At 41.7% G+C, this 14,956-nt stretch overlaps 1 protein-coding gene across 2 annotated transcripts in view; it reads left to right on the top strand.

The window, feature by feature from the left end:
• FCHSD2 (FCH and double SH3 domains 2) overlaps window positions 1-14,956 on the top strand; it is a 121,938-nt gene that overhangs the window by 93,900 nt on the left and 13,082 nt on the right. For both annotated transcript variants that reach the window (XM_088051948.1, XM_005524085.3), the window contains 2 exons: window positions 6,841-6,957; window positions 7,665-7,769. In XM_088051948.1, coding sequence (XP_087908074.1) covers window positions 6,841-6,957; window positions 7,665-7,769 — 222 coding nt within the window. The remainder of the gene's footprint in view (window positions 1-6,840; window positions 6,958-7,664; window positions 7,770-14,956) is intronic.

Genomic DNA, 14,956 nt, shown 5'->3' with positions numbered 1-14,956 from the left:
TGTGAGAAACTGGAATTGCAAACAGTGATTCTGTGCCGTGGCACTTGTGTGGGCTCACAGGGTCCACGTGTGCTGCCGGTGCTGCCTCGCTTCAGGAACTTTTAGGAAGCAATGAATGGGTCCTTCATGTCTCAGTTCCTCACTCCTTTGCTTGGTTAACCCACTTGAGCTGCAGAATTCCTGCATTTCCTCAGTGCACTGCAGCTTTTTAATCTTCAGCTGCTTAGGCTGTAACCAGTTTCCCCCAAAATAATTAAATTATGCTCCTTTGTGATCCGTGTAATTCTGCTCAGCTAACAGGATCCTACCTGGGAAATCCCATTTTTAATCAGTAAGTACAAGAGAATGAAGGCTCTTGCTCAGGTTTTTGAATTGGTCAGAAATTGGGTGTTTTCTAATTGATGGAGCAACATTTAATTGAAGGAGAACAATCACCAAGCATTCTTTTGCCACATGTTCTGTTTCTAGATGTTTTGCAGAGATTTCTCAGTTGGCTTTTATTTTCTGTGGGTTGTGCATGATAATTTTCACACCAAGGACTGAAAGAAAAAAGCAGAGTCACAAATACATCTCATCAAAAGTTTAATACTAACCTTTCCCAAGAACAAGTTGTGAGCTCTCTTCAGGCTGATCCACTGGGACTGGGCTCAAAATTTGGAGTATTTAAGTATTACTGGAATGGAGTTGTGAGGGCTGTAGGCAGGAAGAATGTTATAAACAGTATGGATATGGAGCTCTGAATGCAGAGATGTGAATTCTGATATAAATTCCACTTTTACATGGTCCATCCCAAACTTCTGTTAAATAAGAGAAGAGCTGTTACCAGGATGTCTGTGCAGTCCTTGAGTCAGGGACAGCCCAGTTTGCTTTCAAAATAACCCCAAAGTGCACAAAAAGGGTCTGATTCTAATAAGAAAGGAAGGAATTAAACAATTTACCGTCAACTTGCAGGATTTTTGATCCCAAAAATCCCAGTTGCTCTAGGTAAAATGTACACTTTTGAGTGCCCACAAAGAGAAGGCCACTTGAAAATGTTTTACATCAATCAGGTGTTTCCTTTATCTAAACAAAATTGGTTTGAGCTTGAATTTAATCAACTGTTCATGTCACTAAATTACTTAGATTATTTCATTGGTTTGTTTTGATGGACATATATTCTTATTTTTAAAAAAGAAAGTTTTCCCAAAAAAATCCTTGAAACAAACCACTTACCCTTAAAGAAATGGTTTGTTTTAAAACTATTCAGAAAGAAATGATTGATCAGTTCCTACCAAGCTTCAATCCTCTCCAGAAGTGAATTCCCAACATGGATTTACAGACAGCAAAATAGAGAATGGAAAAGAGCCTCTAGAAGACCTTTATCCTCCCAAGGAAATCCAGTCAGCACATCTTGGCCTTCCACGGAGGATGCTGTGATACTCCACAGTTCCATCATCACCCATCCTCCCACGAGGAAAGGGATATTTATCAATTCCACAGAAATCCAGTGTGGGGAAAACACACTGTCCCTGTGCTCACAGATAAGCCACGAGAACAGGGCAAAAGAGAAAGGAAATTCTCCGGCTTTTCTCTGTTTCCTGTTTGGAAAAGCTGCTTTTTCCTTGATCTCGGGGTTATCACGTGAGAAAAGGAGCCAGGTGACACAGAAGTGTCCCTGGAACAGGAGGAGAAGGGCCCTGAAGAGCTGACATTTCATTTTTGGGGTCTTTTTCCTGTTTTTCATACACTGTTTCCTCAGAGAACATGAGGAAAAGCTGTGACCCAGCTGATTTCTCCCACAGCCTCTTGACATGAAAATAATCTTTCTTTTTTTCCCCCCCCCCCCTCTTAACTTGCACAAAAACACCTCAGGAAGTTCCATAGAAAGTTTTGCAGTTTCCCCCCAAGTAACTTGGTTGTTTTATGGGTAAATTGTGAAAATAAAGATGAATTTTCCTTCACTCTCAGAAGAACATCTTGGAATTTCTCAGCATCTTCTATGAAGGAATTTTATATATAAAGTTAAATAAACAAGTACTAAAAGGGCCCATGTTTCTATATTTACAGTGGTCTGTCCATTTAATACCAGAACAGACTGGTTTTAACTATAACAATTTTGAGGCTAAATGTATATTACAAAGAGGTAATTATTTAATTGTATTCAATATTAGGAATTCTTTTTTTGAGTATTACAGATATTCAGGTAAATAAATCAGTGGGTGTGAGTGGGCAAAGCTCTGCCTTCCTTCTGTGACTTCACCCATTCTGTGCCGGTCTAAAACTGATTTTATCTAATCCCTCCCACCCCAGCTGTGCTTAAAATAAGATCTAATATTTATATTTGAGGTTGATACTGAAGAAAAAGGAAAGTTTTGGATCTTCTGGGGGCTTAACTTAGGTTGAATGTGAGGATCATTTCTGATTTTCTCCTAAGCATAATGAGCTGAAATTGGCTCCCAACCTAATAGATTTTATTTTCATTTTCACTGCCTAGTTGATTTTATTTTAATTTTCACCACCTAATTTTAATTTAGAGAGCAAACAGTTAGAATTCTTTGGGTTTTAGCAGTCAGGAAACCCAGATTAAGCAAAGCTCTGAGTATTTTCTAACAGTGAAGATCAGAGAGCAGAAGTTGCACTTGAAAGAAGTGGCCACTTAAGAAGTACAAATTTGTTTATATTGCATTGAAAAGAAATACAAAATCATTTTTTCTGGGTCAAAGTCCTTTTTTTTGCCTTTGGTTACCTAATGAGGGCAATTTTTCCATATTTTTAGTTCTAATAGATTTTTTGGAAAAACTGGCTGGGAATGCAGCTGCTGTGAGGGCTGAGGCAAATGAGGATTATTATGAGAGTGAGAATAGAAGTAAATTAATAAAAATACTCTGCACTCTAATTTCAAGGTTAATTTCAGTGAGAACAATATAAACCTTTAAAATAAACAAGATTCAAATTAATTTTAAAAAGAGGGTTGTGCTTTTTGTCTCTTATATACAACAGAAGTTCTCAATTCAGAAACATCAAGGCCTAGGAATCACAAAGCTATGTTGATCAGTGATATTTAATAAAAAGAAATACTTTTAAGATTCTAGACTTCAAAAACAAAAACCAAAAAACCTGAAACAGACAAAAAAACCCCAAAACCCAAACAAAAACACAAAAAACCAAACCAAACAAACCAAACCAAAACATCTCTGCCCATTCAGATGTTCCTTTTCCTTCTGCAGCCCCCTCATCGATTTATTAGATTAATATAATATTGTCTAGTATTAATAATACGTTACAAATTTGTTAGTTTAAAAAGCAGCATGTGGTTCTGTAAAGCAACAGTCATAGGTTGATTTGGATTTAGCCTTATTGTAACATAGATGTGATCATAATAATAGTGGATTTAAGATCTTTTTGGTTATTCTGAGGGGGAAAAAAAACCCCTTTATGCAAAAAAAAATCTTAATTTTTAAAGATGAAGAGTGTCCAATATGAAATGTTGGAAATTGACTGAAAAATGAGTCAGCCCCAGCTCACTCTTGGCTAAATTAAAATTAAGTGAGCTCAGCAACAACAGACTAAAAGGAGCCCTAAAGTTGGCTCATGATTTTCTCAGAACTGCTGAGTTTAGCAGTGAGTTGTGTGAAAAATGTCATGTGTGTTCCTTCCTCCTCCCCAGAGTGTTGCTCTGCAGCCTTGGCATGGAAACTTCTTGTTTTCACCTCTTTTTAAAAGAAGTGCCTGGTTTTGAGACGTGCTTTGTTTCGCTGCTTTGCATGCAATAAATGTTCCCTGATTTTTGCCGTGCTAGAAGTGAAATTTTAGTCCTCAGCCACAAAAATAAGGAATTGGAGGCTCAAGAGCCAATGATTTTTTGCTTTCAAGACAGCGCTGTGCCATGTGTATCCAGATATAACTGGATAAATAAGAATACAGGCTGGCTTTGGGCCTGTTGGGAGGCAAATCCTGCACCTGCACCAACATTTCAGACCAAAATGGAGAAGTGACATTTGTCTGCAGCCTGAATGCTTTTGTTAATTTAAGAAACAGCATTGCTGCCCCTAAGCTTTTTAGCTGCTTGGAGCCATCCAGAACTTTCTGCTGGTTTACTGATTGAATTTTTAGCACTAAACACTGTTTTTGTTGTAATCCAAGCCCTGAGGGAACAGCAGAGTGTCCATCTATGTTTAGCTCAGGTTTTTTGGCTCTCCCTTCATTCCTTAGCCACTGAGAATGGGTTTGGTTTCCCTCTCTTTTTGGAAGAGGTTAAATTGAGTCATTGGACATCTTGGCACCACCAGGTTCCAGTCCTGAAGACACTTCAGCTTCATGGAGTATGTCAGGATCAGACCCTGCAGTTCCTCCACCTTCTTCCCTACAATTTGGACTTTAATGTCCCCAGCAGATAAATCTGGTTTAGCTCCTTTCCTCTCACCGATTTTAATGGCAGCTGGGTTCATTTTCTTGATGTTCCTGTCCAGTCTGTCTTTCCCCGAGGGTACAGAATTAAGGCTTTTCATTGTCACGTTTTTACTTTATTTTTAGACCTTTAAGCAAGGGTGAGGTCTGCCTGAGTGCAATACTGCTTTATAAATAACTAATTCAAGTTTGATCCTACAAAATTCCTTTATTTTTTAGTATGCCTTAAAAGTAGCCACGAAGTCCACATTCATTTTTTCTGGTCAAGTGCTTTGGATAAATAGACTAAAACCCAAAATCACACTTAGGGTGATGGAGAAGATCATCAAGTAACTGAAAAGTCTGGATTCTTTCCATATGAAAATGAGCTGCTGAGTAGGAGCAGGAGCAGTGGGAGCACTGAAAATATGTTATGGGCTGTTTTCACTCTCAGATGTTTCACAGCGAAGAGGGGATGTCAAAGATTCTGCTCAGGTTAAGGCTCAGGTGGAAGCTGTGGAAGAGGCTGTATGATAAACTAGGAAAAAAACCGAGGGGAAATGTTATCTTAAGGATTGGATGTGCCTAAATAAATCCATGTGTTGTCTTCAATTTTAAAATGGAGTAGCTTAACAGTGGTAATTAAATAAGTCAGTAATGAAGGAATATGATTCTCTAAATCTACCTCAATAGAAGCCAATTTAATAATTAAATTGAGGGGATGGGTGAAGAGATCCTCATCTGAAGCTTCACCTACCTGATCATCCCAGCCCTGGCCCCATGCCTGTACCTCTCCTCTTCCTCTTTTAGGCTGCTCCACACCTTTTCTGACAATTCCCTGTGCTTGGAAAATTCCATTTCCTGGCCATTTCAGGCCCCCAGAATAAAGGTTCTATTTTGGTGAGGAACTTCACTGAACAAGTAACGAGCTGAACCAGTTTTTTCCTCTTTTTCATTTATATTCCCTGATAGGCTGTCAACCAAAGTTCGTCATTTTTGTCTCTCCTGTGAGGACAGTGTAATCTAGAAAAATCCTGTTTTCAGAATGACTTCAGTTTGCTTCCTGGTGTCTCTTGGTTTTACCCCAGTCTGTGCCAAAGGCTGGTCTAGATGATTAAACTGTCATCCTTCCTTGACACAAATCATTCCACTTTTCCTGCTAAAATACCTGATAAGAGCAACTCTTCTTCTGCAACAGCTGCAGGCTTCCCAGCTACCCTGAAAATAATTCCATGTCTTTCTGCTCTCTTACCCTTTCCTGATGGCTAACCCTGGATTTCTCCTGCCTAAACAAACTTCTCATCCTTCTGGGATTTTTCTCTAGTTTCAAACTCCACCTGATGAACAAAAATGGTGTATTTTGAACCATACAGAGCGAGAAAATTGTGACACAGGCATTTCTTTCCCACTTCAGCAGCTCTGTGCGTATTCCCTCTTCTGGAGTCATAGTTTATAAGGGATTTTTTTAGTTGATCTCAAAGGCTGAGCAGGATTATGTCAGGGCTTGTGATAAAAAGGAGTGCAAGGGGGTTGTGGATTGCAGTGGCTGGATCAGGAAAAAAAAATAAAATCATAGGGACTGGTTGAGGTTGAAAGGGATCTCTGGAGGTTGTCATGTCCAGAGCTGTATCCAGGTGGCTTTTGGATATCTTCAAAGGTGGAACCCATCCCAGCTGTTTCTGTGACTCTGTTACAAATGGAAATGATGGAAAGATTAGGAATTATTTCAGTAATCCCATGCTGGGAAATGTTTCTGTTCTGTTCAGCCTGTAGAGAGCGAAGAACTATTTCATCTTGCTTTAGCTGGAACTTCTTGAGGGGGACAATTTTACTTTTTTTCATTGACACAACAAAAACATGAGTAAGATGGAACAAGATCAGGAATGTGATTGGAAATTTCAGTCTGTGTTCTGCAGACACGAATATTTTTGGACAGAAATTGCTGTGCTGTACTAAAATATTTTATGGCTTTGTGGTTTGATCACAATTTACAAAGAATGAGCCCCTTGGTCACACTAAACCTTTCATCTTTAGGAAGGAATTGTTCTCCATTAGTGTGGTCAGGCCCTGGCACAGGGTGCCCAGAGCAGCTGTGGCTGCTCCTGGATCCCTGGCAGTGCCCAAGGCCAGGTTGGATGAGGCTTGGAGCAGCCTGGGACAGTGGAAAGGTGTCCCTGCCCATGGCACTGGATGGGCTTTTAAAGTCCTTTCCATCCCAAACCATTCCATGATCTTTGCCTCCTGTAATGCCTTTTTATTTTGGGAATTGAATTCTTGTGAACTTGTGGCTTCTGGAGTTGCCTTCCCACAACCTGCTACCATCCCAAAGTTCACCCAGAAGGTCTTGGCACACCTTCCCCGTTTCATAAGAAACAAGATCCCAGGCTGATAAATAATTCAAAGTTAACCCTGTAGGTAAGCACAGAGGTAGCCTGGGGTCTGGGCCATCATAACTCCTGCTGTTCCCTGTTCCAGAGCCGACAGCTGGAATCGGAGACCGGGACGACCGAGGAGCACAGCCTGAACAAGGAGGCGCGGAAATGGGCGACGCGGGTGGCCCGCGAGCACAAGAACATCATCCACAGTCAGCGGGTAGGTCTGGGAAAAAGCACATCCATGGGATCAGGAGCTGCTGCAAGCACCAGGGAATTAATTACCTGGGGCCTGCATTCACGAGGGTGTCAAAAAAGTCTGTTCCACACCAGGGAAGTCCGTGAGGAATTTACCGTTCAATCTAATGCGAAGACGTAAAATTAGATGTGAATTGGTAAATTTGTTTCTACGTCTGTGGCTCAGCTCTGAAGAGCCAAGGGCTGTGTTTGGGCATCTGGAATGTGTTGAATGTGTCTTTATAGGAGGGACACTAAGACAAAAAGCTCCTTGCTCTACCCCAAAACAATCCAGCCGTGAAGGAGTCTGCTGTGCTTTCACCACACCCTGCCCAGTTTCCCGGTCATCCATACAATTCCAACCCCTGAGCACGACATCAGCTGGAGAAAAACAACATCCAGAATGCTCTGACATGTCTGGGAAGGCTCCAGGGAGAGCTCAGAACCCCTTCCAGTGCCTAAAGACAGCTCCAAGACAGCTGGAGAGGGACTTGGGACAAGGGATGCAGGGACAGGACACAGGGAATGGCTCCCACTGCCAGAGGGCAGCATTAGAGCCAACACCTTTTATTTCCTGGGATGGACCTTTGTTGGTCAACACCAGCACCCAAACAGTAACTGCCCAGATTGTCACAATTACTTGTCTTTGGCATTTACTGCACCTGTGGTGTGTTTCCTTGTTCCTGGCAGACCCTGGAAGAGCTGGAATGCCACGGGCCCGTGATGTCGGAGCAAACCCGAGCAGAACTGGAGCAGAAAATAGATGAAGCCAGGGAGAGCATCCGCAAGGCTGAGGTAAGGAGGAAATTCTTTTGGCATTTTTAATTGCTTCCCACAGGTAGGTCTTACAGCTGTTTCATTTGGTTGGTGGAAATGTGTATTTTTAGCATCAAAACCCAGGGAACTTTAAGATTTTTTTTTTTCCCCTTCATTTGGTATTTGTCAAATTACTGAATGAACTTCATGAAACTCTTTATCAGAAGAGTGATAGTACAAACAGCTCCTGAGGAAGAGTGAGGCCACCTGCTGCCTTTTCCACTGTCAAAGGTCAAGAATCTTTGTATTTAGGGGCTTTATCTGAAACAGATTGAAAAACAATCTCATTGTTTTTACTCTTTACTTTTGCTTGGAGGAATTAGTACCAGAAATGGTGATTTTATCCTTGTCTTTATATTTTGAGGTTCTAGAAGCAACTGCCATGTGCTGTTGTAGTGGGTTTTGATACACAAACTAAATCTGATTGTGGAAAACATTGGAAATAATCCTTGTATATCTAATTATACTGGGAGGTGCTTTTAAAAGGGTTACAGAGGTTTTTGAGACTTGTTGTGGGTTAAGACTCATGAAAAAATTGACTTCTTACTTGGCTGCCGATGTTGGGTTGGTAAAAGTGAACTGTTTTCATGGCCACTGACTGAAAAACCCCACTGCAGGCAGCAGGATCTGATCTGCTGGGTTTTGGATGAGTGGGTTGCTTAATTAAAACTGTAGAAGAAACCTAATTGTTTCAGTGAAGTGCTTCTCATACCTCAGAGTACCTGATGTAATTAGAAATGTGATTTACAGGTGAAAGGGTTAGAAAATACAGAGCAAAATTATTCCTCCTCCTGGTAGGAGAACTGTCAGGCTCCCTTTTTAAAGCAAAGGCAGGATATGGCTTTTTAAAAACTAATTCTTACAGAAAGTGGTTTAAAAACATGTTTTGAGTAAATTATTTCCAACAGACCATACTCCAAAACACTTGCATGTATACATACATAGTTAATGATTGAATCTGCAAGGTTCAAAGATAAAAGCAGCAGCAAGAAATAAAATCAGGATAAGAAGTTGCCAAAGAGAAAGTTCCTGCAGCAAAAGATGATAAAATGTACGAATTAAATCAGTCTGGAACTTAAGTGACTTAGGAGAGAGGGAAAGTGCCAAGAAGTAGAAGTTTTACACGTTATTTTCTCCAGGACATGTGTTTTAGCTAATAACAGACAAATAGTGTATTTTCCTGGTTTTCCAGTGTGTTGGAGTTAAACCATCCCTTATCTTTCTAACATTTAACATGTGCCCTCTTTTACAAGGGAATATGGTGCCAGGGCCAGGAACTTGAAGATGAAACTCAGTGGTTGGGGGATTTTTGTCAACTTCTTTCTTTTCTGCTGTGTATTTTAAAGACTTGAAGCTATCCCTGAGCTTTTGGAATGGTGTGGAAACCACTTTGTGGGAGTTTTTCTGTATTGCCACCAAAGCTGTTTATAGTGTAGCATTGTTTATTTTTTTTTTTTTTGATAAACCAATAAGTGAATTTAGGGAGATTTTATGTCCACTAGGGAATGGCTTTTTCTTTTAGCCCTGTTGGTCCCTACTCCTCTAAGACTGAGGTCAAGACCACAAATTAGACAAGAGATTTTTGCACACATAAAATCCTGGAGAAAAGCAACCTAAGCTTTGGGCTAAAACCTTTTCTTTGGGAATGCAATTATAATTCCTTCCAGTGTGTGAAAACCAAACATTCCTGCATATTTGAGTGCAACTGATTGAGTTGGAATTACTGAGGGTGGGGCTGGGGAGTGGTATCTGTGCAAAAAGTTCTTTAGGCTGTGAATAGGAGGCTGTGGAGTTGTTCTGGTATCACATCCGAAGGGGTGTGAGGATGACGCAGATAATTGGTTTTTATTTTATTTTTCTCTTTTTATGGCAGTTTTTGTCTGTTTTATCCCATTTTTTTCTCTTGATTCACTCCTTCTCCTTTGCAAATCCACTTTCTCTCTTCTTTTCTGGCCTTGTCATTCATGAAGGGGAAGATAATTTCACAATCACATTGGGATCAGATTTTCTGGTTTGGTCATCTTCCACTTGCCTGTTTCTCCTTGGGGAATCTTATATCCCTGACAGATTGCTCCAGTACCTTAAAAAGCAGGATGAGCTGAGTCAGGTCTTTTTAGAGAGGATTTTTATTGGTAAAGGTATTTTTTCCAGGGTGTATTGGGCATAGAAGTGCTCATCTCACTGCCCTCTTCCTTGGAGACCCTGAATCCAGGGAAATCTATGCCCTGAGAGGAGCTGAGGAGATGCTCCATATGGATAACTGAATTTAACAAGTACAGGGATGTGGAAACAGGTGTAATTTGAAAGTACAGCAGAGGAATTGATTAAAAATGCACTCAGAATGAGGAAATATTGGAGAATCACAATTTTTTTTGTGATGAATATAAAGGTTCAGATTGGCACATCCACAGCTCAGTGGGTTATTTCTGATCATTTTCTCCCTGGGATAGCAGCTATTTCTCCTTGTGATGTTTTCAGGGAGCAAACTCCTTGATTAGAATTGGGGGAAAATTAGGAATTCCAGCAGAGTGCCGCTGTGCAGGTGATACGTGGCAGATGTGACTGTAACTGATAACCAGAACACACATTTTTGTGTTAAAATTGGAAAATTTGGGATTTGTTAGAGAAATTGTTTGTTGGTGGGGTTTTTTGGGTTTTTTTTTGGTTTTGTTTTCTTTTTTATTGCTTCTTTTAAAAGGAAATGTATTTTATGTTAGATTTTGCGTGATAATACCTCTGGCACTGGCAAAGAAGTAAAATTGACTGTAGTTAATGACACACTGTGGAGTTTCGATCCAGAGGGATTCCATTCTTGTCCCAGCAGCACTGAACCACTTTGATAAAGACAAGCCCTGAGAGCAGAAGGTTCTCTTTCAAGTTGAAAGTGGCACAATTCAGGCATCAGCTGTAAAGGAGATCAGTCAAAAAAAAAAAAAAAGAAAATTGACATTGAAAATTGATAATCTGTGAAAATAAACCATTCTTGAAGCTCCTCTGTACTCACTCACCCAATTCAGGTAATTGAACTTCTGTGTTTTCAGCTTTGATTTCTGTAGCAGCAGGAAGGAAGGAATTGAGCTTTCCATTTTCCCACTGCCTGAATCCCTTTATCTTTCAATGACTGGAGACAGAAATTTACTGGGAGCAGAGCCTGACCCCCTGGCTGTCCCCTCCTGGCAGGGAGTTGTGCAGAGCCAGAAGGGCCCCCTGAGCCTCCTTTTCTCCAGGCTGAGCCCCTTTCCCAGCTCCCTCAGCCTCTCCTGGTGCTCCAGCCCCTTCCCAGCTCCGTTCCCTGCCCTGGACACGCTCCAGCCCCTCAGTGTCCTTCTTGTCTTGAGGATCCTGAAACTGCCCCCCGGACTGGAGGTGCCTCAGCAGTGCCAGCTCAGGACATTTCCTCCTCAGATCTCATTTTTCCCCTCTCAGACCAAAGACTCCAGCGTGGGTCTCTCCAGGCAGTTCAGTTGTCCCAGGGCTGACATGATTCCTCTCCAGGGTAGTGGGAGGTTTCCCATTTGCTCTCAGGTCTTTGGGCCTCCACAGCAATTAATTCTGTTCCCACTTAATTACAGGGGGATGCACGTTGTCTCCTCATCAGGATATCTACAGCTCTCCAAAGAGTGTTTGTAGCAGATTAGATCTGGTTAAGGCTTCATTGCGGTGCTGTTTACTCGGTTTCATCAGCTCAGAGGTGTAGGGCCATTTTTAATTGTACATGGGGGGCTGATTCATCCCTCTCCTTGTATTTGGCACAGATATTCATTGCTGTGCTGTGTCACAGTGGGAACAAAGCAAGTTCCATATGCTTCAGGAAAATAAATGGAATGGAGTCGCAGAATCACAGGATGGTTTGGGTCAGAAGGGACCTAAAGAATCATTTAGTCCCAACCCCTGCTGTGGGCAGGGACACCTTCCACTATGCCAGGTTGCTCCAAACCCTGTCCAACCTGGTCTGGGGCACTTGCAGGGAATAAGGCTTCTAATCCAAAAGAAAAAGTGAATTTGTGAAATGCCACTCGCTGCCATCTCTGGTTGAGCTCAGGAAGCAAAGGCTGGGAGAGCTGTGCAGGGAACCAGGTGCCTTCCCTTCAGGAGATGTGGAGGAGTTGTTGTTCTTTCCAGGTCAGCAGATTGAGGACTGGCCTGGAAAAGTCCCAGCGACATCCACAGAGCAGGAATTTCAAAGTCCCCTTGTGAAAAGCAGTTTAGTGAGGGGAAGGATGAATTTTTACACAGTGGGTAGTGCCAGGACGAGGGGAATGGCTTCCCACTGCCAGAGGGCAGGGATAGGGGGATATTGGGAAGGAATTCCTGGCTGGGAGGGTGGGCAGGCCCTGGCACAGGGTGCCCAGAGCAGCTTTGGCTGCCCCTGGATCCCTGGGAGTGCCCAAGGCCAGGCTGGATGGGGCTTGGAGCAACCTGGGACAGTGGTAGGTGATGGGCTTTGGGGTGTTTCTAATCCAGCCTCTGCCTAGCTCTTACTGAATGTTCTGGTTATGAGATGTCTGTAGCACCAGAGATCTCATAACCATCAGAGACTGGGTCTTCAGAGATTTTTTTCACTCTCTGAAGACCCAGTGTTTACCCCAGGACCACAGAGAAGCGTGATAATAAATGTTTGCATACATACATTTTACAGACACTTACCTCCTTACAGGATCTAGGTGATTTCCAATCAAGCCAAGTTCCCAACAGCTTGAGAGGGTTCTTAAACCCTACAAATTCAATACTTCAGGATCTTAAATGTTTTATGTGCCTGAGCTTGGGAAAAACCCATCTGCTGGTTGGGCTGGAGCTGTGCAGGTGGATTCTTCCCGAGGAATAGCTTCCCTCTGTTTCCTTAACCTTGGAATTCACTTGGGAGAGGTGTTATGTGTGCCAGTGTCTCATTTCCCATTTGCTTCACCCCAACAGCCTCGTTGGATTTCAGTCCATGCAGATTATTTAGCATATAAATTAACTCCTGGAATAGCTGTACAAACCTCCCTCCCAGCCTCCCACTTAGAAAAGAAACTCACTCAGTGTTGTGGTGGAAAATGTAATTTATGAGCTAATTCCCCACCTGGTGCAGAAAAAGGAGCCAGATTTTAAGTGAGTTGTGTTGGACAGGATTTATCTTTTTGGTTGGGTTGGTTTTGCCACAGCTTTGGGTTTTCCACCCCAAACCCCAGCAAGGCAGTGCAAGAATTATTTGGTTTATTTCCTCATCCACACCTACTTTACCACAGTGGGCTGTGATTTAAAACTGAACTACATGGAATAAGATTCACTTAGGGTTTTGAGAAGTTTAGGGCATTCCAGGACTTAATTATAAATTGATAAATATAAATTATATATATATAAATTATAAATTGATCTATAGTCATGTCTGCCTATCACTGTATCATAAATCCAGTGGCCCAAATTTTAACTTTTCCTGAAGAGAATGATTTCATTATAATATCATTCATTTTAATATATTTTTCAATTAAAAAACCCAAGAATTTCAACAAAAAGTGTTTCCAAATGGGGACAGAAATAATGTTTTCCCAGAATGTTTTGCCAGAATCTTTCCACACTGATTTCTTCCTGGCTAAAAGAATTTGCCAAATGAGAGTGTCCAACCTCTTGGGTTCATGGTCAGTGGTGGCCTTGGCAGTGCTGGGGGAATTGTTAGATTCTTAGAGGAATTTTCCACCCTAAATGATTCCAGGATTCTATGATTCAAAAATTTTTTTCCTGCCACTGAAAAAATATTGCAGTGGAATAAAACATTTCTCACAGAAGATAGTTTGGGTCTCCTCATAATCCTAATGTAATCTGACCAAGCTCCTAAGTACAACTTTTGTGTAAAAGAAATAATTCTGAATTCTTCAAGAGAAAAAAAATCTGGGCAAGGCCCAGAATTTGTTCTGCCTCTTGAAAAGCCATGACAGGTAAAGCAACTCTGCTTTCAGAAGATCCATTTAAAACTGGTTTTAACAAAAACCTAAACCAGAATATTTGAAAGGGCAGCATTTGCTGCATTTCTGTGTGGTTTTTACCTGAACACCTTTATAAATGGACTTGGATCTGAGGTGTTTGTGGGATGTGAAGGAGCTCTGGGTTTCTTTCCAGCCCTTTTCTCTCCTGGGGATGGGGAACAGCTCTGTAGTGTTCTGCTGGGTTTCATTTCCACGCCTTGCAGAGCAGTTGTGTATCTTCATCTTGAGTAAGCTGTGGGTCTAAAACCAACCATTGCTTAATTAAGACTGGAACAGTAAATAAACAAAACTATTGCATCTCCCATGTGGAGCAACGTTAGGTATGTGAGGAATAGATAACAGTGTTTATATTTTCTAAAACTTGGGTGGTTTTTCCTTTCGTTTTCTCAGATCCTCCCAGCAGAAAGAGTGGCTCAGAGAAGCAGGAACCCCCCAGCAGAGTTTGTAGATTTTGTGGGTGGCTGATGGTTTTTTAATCAGTGTAAAAATACCCCAGTCCTGAGCTATTAACCAGTAATTGGTGACTGTAAACAGCAATTTCACTGCTACACAGGAAAATGTTTGTCCTGCAGTGAGACTTCCTAACAATGAAATTTGGGTAGCGCCCAGATTTCAGAGCCAGCGCTGGATTCCAGCATTCCTGGCCTTAGGAAGCTCAGCTGCCTTCCTGGAGATGCTCAGGGTTGCTGGGAATGCCAGGGGTCACTTGGTTTAAGATAGTTTGGAGTCTGCCAGTGGAGGTCACTCAGTTGGGGGGCACAGCAGGAGTGTCCCTGGGGACCAGGGGGAGGCAGGGAACACCAGTGGTTAAAGCCTTGTTTAGTTTTTAATGGGATGATCTTTCAAGGCAACATGACTTTCAGAAAAGCTTGTGGCACAGTGTGGTGAAATGCTGATGAAATCACCACTATTGCCCTGGTTCCTTCTTGCTTAACATTTTATTCTGGCATAATGAGAGAATCAAACCCCAGCTAATTCAGAGGGAGTGATGTTTGAATGAAATGTTTGTATCTTTATAGACTCACAGAGTCATTGAGGTTGGAAGGGCACTCCAAGATCATTGAGTCCAACCCAGCACTGCCAAGGCCACCACTAAACCATGTTTAAATGTGTAGCTGTCCCTGTGTGAGAAGCAGAATAAAGTTCTGCTCCTGAGTGGTATTTTATTTGTATTTTTCCTACAGGTAGGAAGCTGTTAACTCT

The sequence above is a fragment of the Pseudopodoces humilis genome, chromosome 2 (genome assembly GCF_049639895.1).
Source record: "Pseudopodoces humilis isolate 2021_Gansu_Grassland_sample_001 chromosome 2, ASM4963989v1, whole genome shotgun sequence".
Taxonomy (NCBI): Eukaryota; Metazoa; Chordata; class Aves; order Passeriformes; family Paridae; genus Pseudopodoces; species Pseudopodoces humilis.
The sequence above is the reverse complement of the archived record's forward strand: the minus strand, read 5'-3'. Positions and strand labels throughout refer to the sequence as shown.